Below are 14,109 nucleotides of genomic sequence, written 5' to 3'. Positions count from 1 at the left end.
GCGCTACGCTGTCTAGTAGTCGTGTTGTTGTTGTTCCCCATTCTCTTCTATGACCGTGCTGCTTTTTTTCGTGTGTGGATCTGTGACTATGCTGTGTTTTCCGTCGCGCTGATATGGCGCGTGCTGTTTTTTCCCTGTGGTATTTTGGCGTTGAGCTGTTTTCTTTGTGCCCATTTGACACGACTTGTTATTTCGGAAACATTAGACCGGTTAGGAGCAGCAGAAACCGGAGTTATCGTCGTTGACCGCAACATTGGCCCCAAAAATCCCAGGTCACGTCACCGAGGTATCAAAAAAAAATTTTCCGCAGGGTGCAGGAAATTGAACCCAGAATTGCGAAGAGTGCGCGCAAAGCATATGCAGCAAAACGACGTAGCTTTTTGGCGAACACATGTGAACCGAGCACATGCGTTGTCTTAGAACTGTATGTTAACGAGTAGGTGTCATTATAAAAGAAGAGAAGAATAAAAATGAAAGGTAAACAGGAAATGAAAAGGAAACAGCAATGCAAAGCACGTAAGTAGTCTGGAATGCCCCAGTAATTTTTTGTCGTTTGCTTTTCTTTCACGGTGGCCTTCCAGGCACGAGCGAAGGCGCTCATTAGTGAGCATTCCACAAACATTCTCGCTTTTTGAGTGCGGTTGTGTGGGCATGAACTTCCAATTGTGTGGGACCACGTCTGCAACAGATGCAACTTTTCCATCAAATTTCTTTACACTTAATGCCTCCAACATATGAGGACGGTCAGATAGAGAAGAAACTGTCCGGAGCTGTTAGTAAACGTGCAAACATGGATACATACTAAAGAAAAACATCAGTGGCTAAAAATAATCACCATTCCTGAGCCCACAAGTGTGACAGACGTGACTGTGCATTCAGGTGCACGAAAAGATATAAACAGCTACTATAATTAGTAGTATAAATGCTGCGCCTTCACAACACAGCTATCCGCTCTGGATTGAATAATAATGCATAATCAGAGAGTTAAGGAAAATTGCGTTCTCTAAACCATTATACACATAACACTATTTTTCCTGGATAGCAGAAAGGTGGAATGTATGCTGCGCTCCGAGATTTTGCCACTGGAAGTCTGGAGAGGGGCGCGGTGAGATTTTTCGTTGTGTTGGAAATAATTTACTTTTATATCAGTTTTTACATGCCAAAAAGCAAATGTGCTCTTGACGCAAGCAGGAGTGGGCTCCGGATTTATTTTGAACCCTTATGTACACAGCAATTCCAGTATGCCGCACAGTGGAACAGCAGTACGTACGCGATTTCGCATCGCGGCTTCATGCAAACGCATCCTGCCTAGCGTCGAACCACGACTCGACGACAAAACTTGGCGACGGGAGCACGAACGCACAGTTTATGGACGGGCCGCAACTCGACTAACAAAATTAAGCCAGCATACCATTTATCTGTAGAATGACGAGACCGCTGCCATCGCCGGCGCCCCTAATGTGCTTTGAGATATCAGCGGCTGTCGCCGTGCGCACTTGCAGCCACGACAATGCATAGTGGGTGTTTCACCTGAGAAATTGTGGAATTTTTGACAATATGCTCTTTTTTAGTTCGAAGGATGCTTTTTCGGCATAGCATTCTTAGCTGTGTTGCACATCGGAATATATTCAAGACGCGCTAACTAGTAGGATGGTTAACTCATACTGCATAACTAGCTTTTTAACGGTAAATGTTAGTGTCTTACTTATTGAGACGCATGTAGCCCAACGTAAGTATTATCCTTAAAGATTATCAGAATTTACAAAACGCAGTCAGCCTCGCCGCTATGGCCCCATAAATTCTGCATGCTTCACGCCAAAATACATGCGCTTTTGAAAAGCTTGCAGGCAAAGCAACCCCTGCAGTGCATGGAACTCGTCGAAATCGACAAAATTTCTTGAGCCACAGCGTCGAGCGTACGGGCGCCCTCGAAATTCTAAAAACTAACATGGGTATTACTTAAGGTGGCGTACAAGCCTCTCAGCAAAATAAGTAGACTAAGAATAACATTTAAAATTCAACTATTCAATATTTCTTAACCAGCCTACTAATTACCAAGTCATTCGTCTATTTTAATGCGCTACACCGGCGACAATGCTATACAGAAAAAAACGCTCTTAAAACACAAAAGTACCAATTTTTTTAAAAAATGGCAGACGATCTTAGGTGGTAAATCTGGTATAGTAGATTTGCGCCGATCAGTAGGCCCTCCAATCGATACCTGAATATTGGATTCTGTAACACCGTTGTGTGAGCACAGAGAGTGGCTTTACTGAACCCCATCAGCAACGCGCAGTTTCCTGATACGCGTTAGTATTCTATACAATGCGCCACTACGCAAAATTTTTGTTCTAGCGCTGCGTCCGTTCGCACTTCCAGGCTACGCTTCCACAGTACGCACGAAAATAAATTAGCACGAGTAAAGGGTGATTACGACGGCAAAATTGCCACATGCTGCGGTGCAGTGTTACGACCATGCTGAAGGCACAGATCTGGCCGGGAAGTTTCTGCTATTAATTAGTAGGGTAGGCGAGGTGGAATTGACCGACGATTGTTTTTCCGGAAAACCAATTTCTTTGAGAAGCCGCCTGCTTCACGCTGCGCCACATCACGTGTGAAATAGAGCGCTTTGACAATTTCCGCTGCTAACAGACCTTCGCTGTACTTTAGGAACGCGATTGACCCGACACTTTCGTGATATGTTTTTTTTTAATGATAGCAAGGCCTCTTTCTCGCACTTAACCCACGCGACCGGAGCATCGCTTGTGCCGGTTTTTCATCGTGCGCTATAGCACGTGTTTCAAAGTGCGAACAATAGCATACCGCGATCCGGTGGCCCCTACTGTGATCAGCTTTCGTGCCTCGCCAGTGGGCATGGGCTGATTGATCGCGAGCGCTAGCCATGCAAACAGTTGGCGAGGCATGTGGCGCCATCCGTTGTTGTAAAAGCATACTGCGCATGCACAGTGGCGTTGACTGCGAGCGGATCACGGTAGCGGTTCGGGAATGTGCTATGCTATAACTCTATTAAGTTTCAACTGTGTTCAATTAAGCCTAATTAGTAGAATGCGTAAGTACCAACAGTGGCAGAGTGAAGAGCACATTTTAAGAAGGACATGCTCCTTTCTTTTCATAACATAAAACTGGCGTTTCGTGAGCACCTCGGGTCACGAATTGCTACCTACTGAATCCTTATTCTGCCTAGCACACCAAAATACCGCTCGTACCTTCGTTGCCACAGTGGTAATGTGTGGTGTGGACTATAGCTCAAAGCGCTTCTTTGAGATATGTAATGTTCTGCAATTGAACTGGCTAACTTTTCAGGATGGACTGATTGTGCTTGAAATGAACCAACCCTTGTCGGCGCTTCAAAGCTGAACGAGTTTCTCTTGAGATATGCCGGGAGTGATTTTGATTTTTCGCCGTAACTTCATGTTGCTTTAAATTAAAACTCCATATTCTTCTGATGGACGTTGATCAAGTTCTTTAGGTTCGCCTGTAAACAAACAGCTTGGACTGGTGCGGCGTTGTACGATCTAGCCGGACCTCGAAGTGGCTCATGCAAATGAGCCGGAAGGGGGTAGGAGGGGGCGTGTCAGGAAATATGCTAATTATTGTCTTCTTGGCCGTGAAGCTGGGTACACATTGTAGTATATTTTGTTCATGTTTCACTCCCACAGGCACAAATCGCTCTCCGCTCTCTTCTTTTTCGCTGCTTCTGAGCAGCAGTCGTCTCCGTTCTTAGTGCGGGGCCGCAAGTACGATATTGTACTCAGTCAGCTCTTGGCCATTTTTTTTATTTCATTCTATTTCCACAATTCGCTGGCATTCTGACACTGCATCTAGATTCATATTTTTTTTTTTAAAAAAGGTTGGTGTTCATACCACCTGAGCAGCTTAAATGAAACTCTTAAAAGGCCACCTTTCTACATCATCTATAATTTTTTTACGAAGGTTTTGTTAATCTTATGCACTCTCAGGGCACAAACCTTTACACTATCTTAGACAAAAGAAAAAGTGGGTTTAATTACTTTTCTTATTTTCGTAAAACAATGTTTTGTTGCAGTTCTTCTACCGGGCAAACACCGTGGGCGTAAGCATAGACCGCCCTGAGTACCTCCACTGTCATCCAGACGCGGAGAGCGAAGGATGTGAGTAACAAGAACTGTGAAATGTACCGCTGCAGAAATTATTGGACGTTTCATTGTTCTTCCAGTGATTAAAGAAAATATAGTAAGGAAGAGGAAAATGCTTATAATTAACAAAAAGATAGAAACCAAAGTGAAGTCGAACATGTTCTAGTAGTGAGCACATGATACTCCAGCAGACAAAACCCCAATGCACACTTGTGGTTGGTCTGCCTAATCATGGAAATATTCATACGCTTGCTCTTCAGGGGAGGCCGCACGGAAGGTGAGCTGCGACTTCTCAAGTCCAGCAGACTGCGGTTGGTTTCCTGAGCGGGCGACTGGATTCACGGACTGGATTTATTACGCGGGCGGCAACGGAAAGCCTACATCCAGGTGGCAGCCACCAGGCAGCGCTTCCCATGAAGGTAGACATCAATGATTCCAAACGTTGACCTTGAAATTTAGATTAACAAATTACTGAATAGGCTAGTTAATCCTCCATGCTATCAGTAATACTATCGCATTTTGTTTAACTGTGAACATCGCACGAAATTATACGTGCTGTTCACTGAAAGTGTTGTTTGTAAAGTCACATGTCAAAACATTTACTCATAAATATACAGAAACTTTTTGGGGTGTTTAGAAGGCTCCTTCGCTCTCAGAGTAATTTACATTTTGAGACATCCGTTTAAGTTGCGTAAGCCCTGAAGCGAACTGCTGTTGCTTGCTCTTTCTAGCACCGAGCACCACTACTTGAAGATTCTTGCAAACCATCGTCCGCATCTCAATATATGCCGTTAAAAAAATCACATGCTTTTTAAAGTCACGTTTCTCTGCTCCTGAGTTTCTATTGATTAGCTCTGTTTTTTTTTGGCTGTTTATTTGGGAAAATTTTTCATATTTCATCGAAAATCAGAACTATGAAGCGTTTGGTCGAAATCTACAAAGAATAAATCCCTGGTTCCGCGTGCAGCTGACTCTGAGGCGCACGGCAGGCTGATTTTCAGTTTCCCTGATCACTGTGCGGGGATATTCCCATTTTGTACACATAACACGAAGCACAACCTTTTCACAACATTAATCCTCATCACTGTTCCCTGAATCGATGCAGGAGCATACTTGTACGCCCGGAACCCGGATGTTATTCCTGCGATTGCTCACCTGGTCTCCATCAAGATGAGTGCTACCCCAGACACTGGCCGTTGTTTCACATTCTGGTAATTCCACGTTTTCGTCCTTCTTTTTGTCTCCTTTGTGCAAATGAATAGGAGATTGAATGCGCGTTTGATGTGCACAAGAACACTAAGAACAGCATGGGGCATCTGCTGATCACTGCGAAAAGAAAAAATGAATAAAAACTTGCGCAGCATACCCTGTGCTATTTTCCTATGTCCAATTCAAAATAGTTGCTCAGGCGAAAAAAATGATATCCTGACCACATCCGAGAGCTTTCTCCCGCTGCCATTTCCTTCATCTAGACTCGCTAGTGGTTACCTTATCCCACTTGGCACCATTAAAGTGATCTTTTTTTTACTACTTTCAGTGTGTGTAATATTTCGTCGTTATGTTGTCCAATATTCAAGATGTTAAAGTACTAACTTTGCCTCAACACTTTCATTTAGTTCCTATGTTCCGTACGGCTAAAGAAACCAGTGCTGGCCACGCTGAGCGCTCTTGATCAGCGAAAGTTACAAAAAAATTGTTTCTGATAAATGGCGTCAATTTAAACTGTTATACTAACACTCTCTCGCCACTGCACTTAGTGGTCAGGCTGGTGCAGTTGAACTAATGCTCGGACTTTTGGCACAGGTACAACATGTGGCAGCCGAACGTTGGCAAGCTCAATCTTTTACAGCGCGTCAACAACGAATCCAGGAGCGTTTTGTGGAGCCGTGAAGGCCCACAAGGCAAAGACTGGAAGCAAGGAAAAGTCCAGCTGCATTGCGAAGATGCTCATCAGGTAAGAGGTCTTACTTATCGTTGGCTATTTATCCAAGAATAAAGCTGTTTGCAGTGATAAGAACAACTTATTTGAAATGGGAAGCATGAAATAAACCACTTTGAACCTTGGAAGTTGAAAGCTCCGCTTCAAACCCATTGTTCTTGTGAGGGCGCTTTGTACAGGTGAACATATGCATATGCAACATGGGAGCAGCCGTATAAGTCTGTACCTGTTCGCCATGACTACTGTCTCGATCGCTGAAGCTTTTTAATTTATATTTGCTCCTTGTTAACCCTATCAACCACTTGGAACACTCATGTTTGGGGAAGTTAGTTTCTTTAATAAAAGTGACCTAACAATTGCTGTACTTCCAGCTTTAATCCAAACAAAACCACCTAATTGCAAAACATGGACTTTCTGCGGAGGTTGCCAAATGGTATGATGAAAACGGTCATGCTAGGCTGCACAGTGATAAGCATACACTTCGAATGGCATTCTTTATCACACGGCACGACCGTTTCCGTGCGTTTTCGAACTGCCTTGATTGCATTCTCATTCCAACTGATAGAAACTATACCTTCACAGCTTCTGAACCTGTGCACTTCCAGGCTTTACCGCGATTATGTACTTCACGATGATATATGTATTACTGTTAGAAAACAAGTAAGTATAGGATAGAACTGTGGAAGTGATGAGCAGTTCTTTGTAACAGCACTCAATGGGTATCTTTTGCGGCCGAAATCACGCTGTTTTGAGTTGAAACTTCGTTATACACAGGTCGCACTAAATGACATGTTTGAATTTCATGCGTTTAAAATTCTAGCCTCACTTCTTCAAGGAAATGCAAGAATCATGTAATGAAGTGAGTTCTTCTATCGCAGTTCAAGTCAGCAGTATTTATAAAAGGAGTACTACATGCATAGTTGATTCAGAACTTTTGGTCTTTGTCCTGTTTAAGAGTCGTTTCTTTGCCAGCTTATTGATAGTAATGAAAAATTATGTACAGGTGTTTCATAACATCTCCTTAGCACACAAAAATACAAGAATATGGAGTTTTCTGTTGAAACACGTCTGCTCGAGTCAGCACTTGATATGTCAAAATTAAATTCTCTTTTAAAATTGTAATAAAATTTTGATGAACCTTAATACTGAGCAAATAATAGAGTCATTGGTACTACAGACAGATGAGAAAAAGCCGTGCTCTGCATTGAAGGCTGCAAAACGTGGTGAAAACACTGAGCGGCGTTTCTTGCAACAAGCTGTTTTCTTGCGTTCTGTAAATAAAACAAAGATGTTTTGTAAAAATACGTATTCAAAACACAGACGGACCGTGCATCATTGTTTGTGCAGCCTGGTTTGCTTGAAGTGAGCCATTCGTATTCAGGATTGCTGTTGTTACCTCCAACAAGATGCAATGCTATGTTGCAATTAAGACCCAACATTTTTACTGCAGCTTGTATTCGAGGCCATTTTGAACACTGCTAATCCCGGCATGATTTCTGTTGACAACTTTAATCTTACGGACAGCCAGTGCGACAACGAAAAAGGTACGTGTTGGTCTCAGACCATCCCGCAGCATTATCAGATTTTCAGTTTATAAAGCATTGCTTTATTATTGACAATTTGCGCCCTAAACACAAATAAGGAATCCTCAGTCCAGATCATTCATTTTTCTTGAACAGTGCTAGCAAAAGTAAACGGTTGAAAGGAAACGAAAATGCGATAGATAAAGGATTCGACGCACTTGTTTAGTACGGCCCGTTATCCACGGCGCACCTTTAAAGCAGCTATAATTCCGCTAGCATGGTTCAGCGCACGTCATATGCAATGTAGTAATATCGTGCACTGGTGGAATCAATAACTTAAAAAACGAAATTGAGCTATTCAAAAGGACGATTTCTATTCGCTTGTTAATTGGCGAATTAAGACCCGCCGCGGTGGCTCAGCGGTTACGGCGCTCGGCTGCAGACCCAAAAGACGCGGGTTCGATCCCGGCCGCGGCGGCTGAATTTCTTGAAGGCGAAATTCTAGAGGCCCGTGTGCTGTGCGATGTCAGTGCACGTTAAAGAACCCCAGGTGGTCGAAATTTCCGGAGCCCTTCACTACGGCGTCTCTCATAGCCTCAGTTGCTTTGCGACGTTAAACCCCAATAAACCAATAAACCAACCAATTGGCGAATTAAATAATTCAGGCTGCTTTAACTCAGCTACGCGGAGAACCATAGGCCATGGAAGTCTTAGCGCTTATCTTGAACGCCGACAAAACCAAATCCGTTTCTTGTTCAGGTAACAAAGCGAAACCAGTGTTCAGTCTATCTGATGGATGAAATTTAGCCGGCGCATAGCTTTAAATGGTTTCTTACGGAGAAAAAGATATATTTGTACTTTTGCCACTCATAAATACTCGAAAGCCATCGCCGTTTCTGTCGGACTTGCCATGATAAACACGACTAGTTGTAGCGCATGTAAACAAGGTTGCGGCCGCCCTCCTTCCCATGCGGTGAATAGCTGCTTTAACGTGCGATACAAGGTAAATGCTCTAACGCGACTCTCGTTCATTCGAAATTGATAGCTGTCCGCGCATTACAACCGTATACCTCATTCTACGCTTAACTTTCCCTGCCATGTTGCTGTTTTTTGATTAATATCTTCTATAGTGGCAGCATATTGCCTCAAGCTCTTTTGCCTCAAGAAACTAACCCACAATAACTGATGAGCACGTTGGTCAGACATGATTTCTTGATAAACAGCGCAACGGCACAAGGCCAGAGGACAAGAAGAGACGATACACAGCGGTGTTTTTACTAACAACAGAAGTTTATTCAGGAAGCCATGCTTAAAGGCTTCAGCGACACTGAAAAAAAGAAAAACACAAAGAACCGTGACAAATATCCTTCCGATTAGGAAGTTTTTGATAACACAAGGCTAACACGTGTGCAAAAATTCATGTTCTTTCTGCAAGATAGCGGCGGAAGGGGTGATTACACACCTCTGACCCAACTTCATGATCTCAGACGCTTGGATAACTTCTCTAGTCAGCAGATCTTTGTGTTTATCAACAATCCTGCTTTTGACATATAAACAATCATGGCAGTGAACTCCGATGTGGCGGGAAGCATTCTTGAGATCGTTTTTGTGCTCACTCAGCCTATCGTTCAAACAACGACCAGTTTGGCCGACATAGGAACCAGCACTGTGTATCGTCCCTTCTCGTCTTCGCGCCTTGTGCCGTTGCGCTGTTTCACAATAAAACTAACGCAGTTACTGCCTTGGAAAAGTATATTGAAAAAACTTCATGCTTTTGTATCAACCTTTGAAATCTAAAAAAACAAATACCATGTATCAATTTTGTATCCTCTTCCTCATTGAAATACAGTGTGCACATTCGAGTCCGACTCGTGCGGGTTTCAACTCCACAACTGGGAGCGGACAAGCGCAAGTAGTGTAGTGCTGCCGCAATCTGATTACACCACCCAGTCACCCTCAGGTAAGACTAGTAGCTGAAAAGCTAGTATGCGTTAGACTGTCAGTTACGAGCCACACAGTGCACTTATTAATTTTTAGAGGCAGCTTAAATTATTTTTTGGCTGAGCATAATTTTGATACAAGTAGTGCAAACACTAAAGCACTTTTGGATTCGACATTTCTATAACTATTTTTCTCGCAGTTTTTGTCTTTTATGACAGAGCTGTGACCATCTGTTGCCTTTGGAAAACATTTTCTGAAAGGTTCAAGAAGGTTTCTTTACCCACGTCATAGTTTGAACCGGTGGTAACCGAAGAAATCAAAAGTTTAATATTTTGATCGCTACCTACGAGGCAGAAACGTGGAGGCTAACGAAAAGTGTTCAGCTTAAGTCAAGGGCAACGCATGGTGCTTTGGAAAGAAAAATGATATACGTACCTTTAATGAACATCCTAGTCGAACTAAAAAAGAAGAAGTGGGTTCAGGCAGAGCATGTGATGGGAAGGCTAGACAACTGCTGGTCTTTAAGATTAACGGAGTGGATTCCAAGAGAAGCCAAGGGTTGCAGGGGGCGGCAGGAAGTTAGGTACCGTATGAGATTAAGAAGTTTGAAGGGATACGGTGGCTGCCGCTAGGAAAGGACAGGCTTATTTGGACAAACATGGGAGACACCTTTGCAATGCAGTGGGCGCAGTCAGGCTGATGATGATGATTATTACAATGATGTTCTTTCTGGAACACCTTGAAAAAACCTCTCTGCTAAGGCTCAGCGGCAGATACCGAATTACCGAACTTGTGCACCCTGGTGCCTAGAATATCGCATGAGGGCTAGTTAGAAGCTTTGCCTTAAAAGGGTGGTGCTCATTCAAAGCCTGCTGCGAAGTGGAGCAGCTACCCTCATAAGGCTTGCAAAATGATTGTTGCAGTGCGCACGCCTTTTTTTTTTGTGCGTAGCAATAAAATGCGCATGCTTAGACAGCATAAAAAATAGTCTAAAAAACCCTTCCGCCATCGATTATAGTTTGAGTCGTAAGTTATACTCTTCTACAAGAGAGCAGTTTTTTAGAAATGGTCTTTCAATTGTTCCTTGTGTGGCAGTTGTTTGCATTGACGCTCTCTTAACAGTGTTCCATTATACTGATACCCACTTCATTGAATACTGAGTGCTGAGTAATCGTCATGTACGCATTATGGAAGCTTCGTATTTTTTGTAGAATGTGTAGCATGCACGCCATATTCCCCGGCAATGGTACAGGTTTCTAACTGTATAGATTGCACCCTAAAAACAAACTTATGCTGCCATGGGGCTTGTAGTGCATTTTTATAGAACAAATTTGCAGTAACGAGTAGCGTACTGCTCACAGTTTAATCACTTTAGATTATCCCTTTTGGGATTTTGCATGTGCTGCTCGTAGTACTATTCAGCAAATGCCTTGTTTGCGTTCAAGCCTCCTGTCACGTAATATCCAATGTCTGGTGCGTTCTCTCATTGTTTCATCCCACACATTTGCAGGTAGCTTTGCTCTCGTGAGGTCACCTAGTGGCCGCATGGTAAGCCCACAGGGCTGGTACGACGCGTCTCGCCACAAGTGTCTGCGCTTCTGGTACTTCATCTCGGGAAGCACAATCGAAGCACTGAACGTCACTCTGGCCTCAGATGAGGGTCCGGAAGAGTCTCTCTGGGGCGTAACTACAACTGAGGCCCCGATGAGGCGCTGGTTCTCGACAGCTGTCAGTTTGCTCAACTCTAAAGGAATAGTTACGGTGAGTGCTCACTACATTGGGGCGGATATTTTGGAAGCTTTCTTCCCGTGCCTAACTGGCCGCTCTTTCAAGTTCATTCAACAGAAAAGTGTTTTGTGATGAGATGTTCTGTGGCTGCGAGTGGAATGCTTTCGCTGTAAGCAACCAATATCTTTCTCCTGGGGTCATATTCCACGTGGTTTTGCACACACGACCAAGAACAACCACTGTACCTCAATCTTTGCAACGGAAGTCTCCATTCTTTGCTCATGTCCAGTTTTAATAGTGATGGCTATGTCAAGAGAAATTACGAGCAAATTCCCGAATTTTGTGGGTAAATAACAAGATTGCAACACAAAATCAGCATCCTACAGCTAATGATAAGGTGCTTCCCTCCTGACAATGAACTTTTACCTCGTAATGAAACAGCGTCACGTGCCCTCTGTCTGACTGATGAAATACGCATTTTTTCCAGCCACTCTTCGCCTGAACCATCGGCGGCCGAGATTACGCAGTTCTTCTTATAAGTTTGCATGAAGCTTGATAGTATTCGTGCAGTGCAGCATTTTAGAGGAAAACAAAAAGAGGTGGTCATTTTAGCACAAAACCTTCACCACTGCGGTTCTCAATTTTATCACCCCGTCAGACGGGAATCGTTAATGAGCTATTGTAGGCGAAGCTACGCTAGAGCTATAGTTTAATGTAACTGTAAGTCTTTTACCGCGGAACATCAACTACTTCCTGGAAATTTCACTACTGTAGAGCAATGCAGACCTTAGAATGCATGCGCTCCCCTCATGCAGTTCACGTGCTTGGCATCGCAGATATATGTCCTTAGCACTCGTAGCTTTCCGCCGGAAGCCAGGGACGTTGTAACTTGGATGCAGTTCAAACCTTGAAAGTGATTCACGTATTTTGTCGCAGATGGTATTCGAAGGAACAACATCTGGTGACCCGGGCACTGCAGTCGCTGTGGATGACATCAGTTTAAGCGAGCAGACCTGTCCCTCCCCAGGCAGCTGTACATTCGAAGAAGACATGTGCAACTGGTACAACAACAGAGACCTCTCCTATGCTCAGTGGTATCGGCACAGGGGCAACACCGTGTCTAGTACTACCGGCGTCGAAAAGGATCACACGCTTGGAACCAAAGACGGTAAAACAGGCTGCCTTATTTTTATTCATTAGGCATATGCTACTCTCGAATGTCGGAAAGTGCGCCAGTTGTTGTTTTTATTTAACGCACACATGCTAACGCTCTATCACGATTACATGCCAACATATCAGTGACATGTGGCAATTAGAAAATGTTTTGAAGTAGCCGCTTGAAGCCTTTAAACTTTTTCGAAGTGTGCAAATATTTTAGTACTGTGAAATCATCAACTAATACTTGCTGTCTAAGATGTAAATACTACTGACAATGCACGTGGTCTAGTCTTTGGCGTGTTTAAGATGTGATATAAAATTGTGGTAAGTATGGCTTCAAGCAATACGATTGTAATTTACAGAAATTTATGTAAATGATAGTGAGGGGAGATTAGAGTGTGTTCATAAATTACAGATGATTTTAATGACGCTCGAAAATACCATGCTGCATCGAAACTCTGGAAAAAAAATCTCTTTCGTGCAGTTTTAAAGCGTTGCAGGAGTGGCAGAAAAGGCTGCCATTTTCAAGATAGTGGCGAAAAGTTACTGTCCGAAGTGGTAGGACGGAATAAATTTTGAGTAATTATTGTTTAACGTCGGCAGTGAAAAATGATTCTCAGCAGGAAACCTGGTGTGGTTAAGAGGACGAAAAAATTGGGATGAATTAGTTGGCACGAAAGGCAATGAACTTTAAATATTTGACTATTGTAATAATGATGAACTAATATTCCCGGCAAAAGAGATAAATATGAGAGGAAATGCAGGTGGCCTAATCATTGACATGTTTCACATGTGATATACAACGAGGGTAAGTATGGCTTCAAGCAGCGGAACCGAATAATGAGCTCTCCAATGCCTAATGCACACGCCAATTTGAGGTGAGCGTTCTCGGAGAATTACTTCTGTTGGTTTCAGCGTGATTCAGGCAGAAATCAGCATACACAGAATGGTAATATAGTAAAACTAAAAAAAATAAAGACCCTCCTGTAAAGTTCACGATCCTATATTTCGAGTTTTCAGCAAACATCTCGCATCATAAATCCAGCCATTCCATGTGAAAAAAGTGGAATCACGGGTCATATCTAGCGTTCTCTTATATGCCTTCAATAACTATCTTCTCGGCCAAAAGACAATGCGCATGTATATCTGGCACATCCGAAACTAGAACCATCAAGCAAAGAGCAGCACTGGGCTGTAGCTTCGTCCCCTTGTTTGTTCTACTTGGTATTAACGACCTTACAGTTCATGCTAATCGAGCCTATTGTGTTATAAACAGGGATGACACCGATGTATCGGTCTCTGGGATGTCATTTGACAGCGTAATTTTCAAATATATATTGCTCTGCAAAAAAGTGTCATAGCAGTATCAGGAGAACCTGTTGCTGATTAACCAGTTTTTTGGATTGTCATAATTGTCATATATCAAAAGAACCGTTTGTTAGGTGTCTAGTTTGCTGTGTGTGTTGACTATAGCCCTGCGCTGATAAACAAAACTTGGAGATTTAGAGGGAGGCAAAATGCACGGATTTGTTTTGAAGTGTTCCGTGTTTAATAATTCCTGTCCGTCCACCTGAAAATATTTCACATGTTTACTTTGCTTGATGTCACATTGCTCGGTGGACTCCTGGCACTGTGGAATTCAAAAACCCGAACGACTTCGTTTCGGCTATCTTTTTTTTTCATA

The 14,109-nt window shown here is 43.1% G+C and overlaps 1 protein-coding gene across 1 annotated transcript in view; it reads left to right on the top strand.

Moving 5' to 3' along the window:
* LOC149370515 (MAM and LDL-receptor class A domain-containing protein 1-like) overlaps positions 1 to 14,109 on the top strand; it is a 196,959-nt gene that overhangs the window by 157,628 nt on the left and 25,222 nt on the right. Inside the window, exons 53-60 of the mRNA XM_089577902.1 lie at positions 4,067 to 4,151; positions 4,397 to 4,555; positions 5,242 to 5,347; positions 5,940 to 6,090; positions 7,526 to 7,625; positions 9,448 to 9,558; positions 11,050 to 11,300; positions 12,204 to 12,435. Coding sequence (XP_089434028.1) covers positions 4,067 to 4,151; positions 4,397 to 4,555; positions 5,242 to 5,347; positions 5,940 to 6,090; positions 7,526 to 7,625; positions 9,448 to 9,558; positions 11,050 to 11,300; positions 12,204 to 12,435 — 1,195 coding nt within the window. The remainder of the gene's footprint in view (positions 1 to 4,066; positions 4,152 to 4,396; positions 4,556 to 5,241; positions 5,348 to 5,939; positions 6,091 to 7,525; positions 7,626 to 9,447; positions 9,559 to 11,049; positions 11,301 to 12,203; positions 12,436 to 14,109) is intronic.

This window comes from Amblyomma mixtum, chromosome 1, assembly GCF_055824585.1.
Source record: "Amblyomma mixtum isolate Tamu chromosome 1, ASM5582458v1, whole genome shotgun sequence".
Classification (NCBI taxonomy): Eukaryota; Metazoa; Arthropoda; class Arachnida; order Ixodida; family Ixodidae; genus Amblyomma; species Amblyomma mixtum.
Note: the sequence above shows the minus strand (reverse complement) of the source record. Positions and strands in the feature narration are given on the sequence as shown.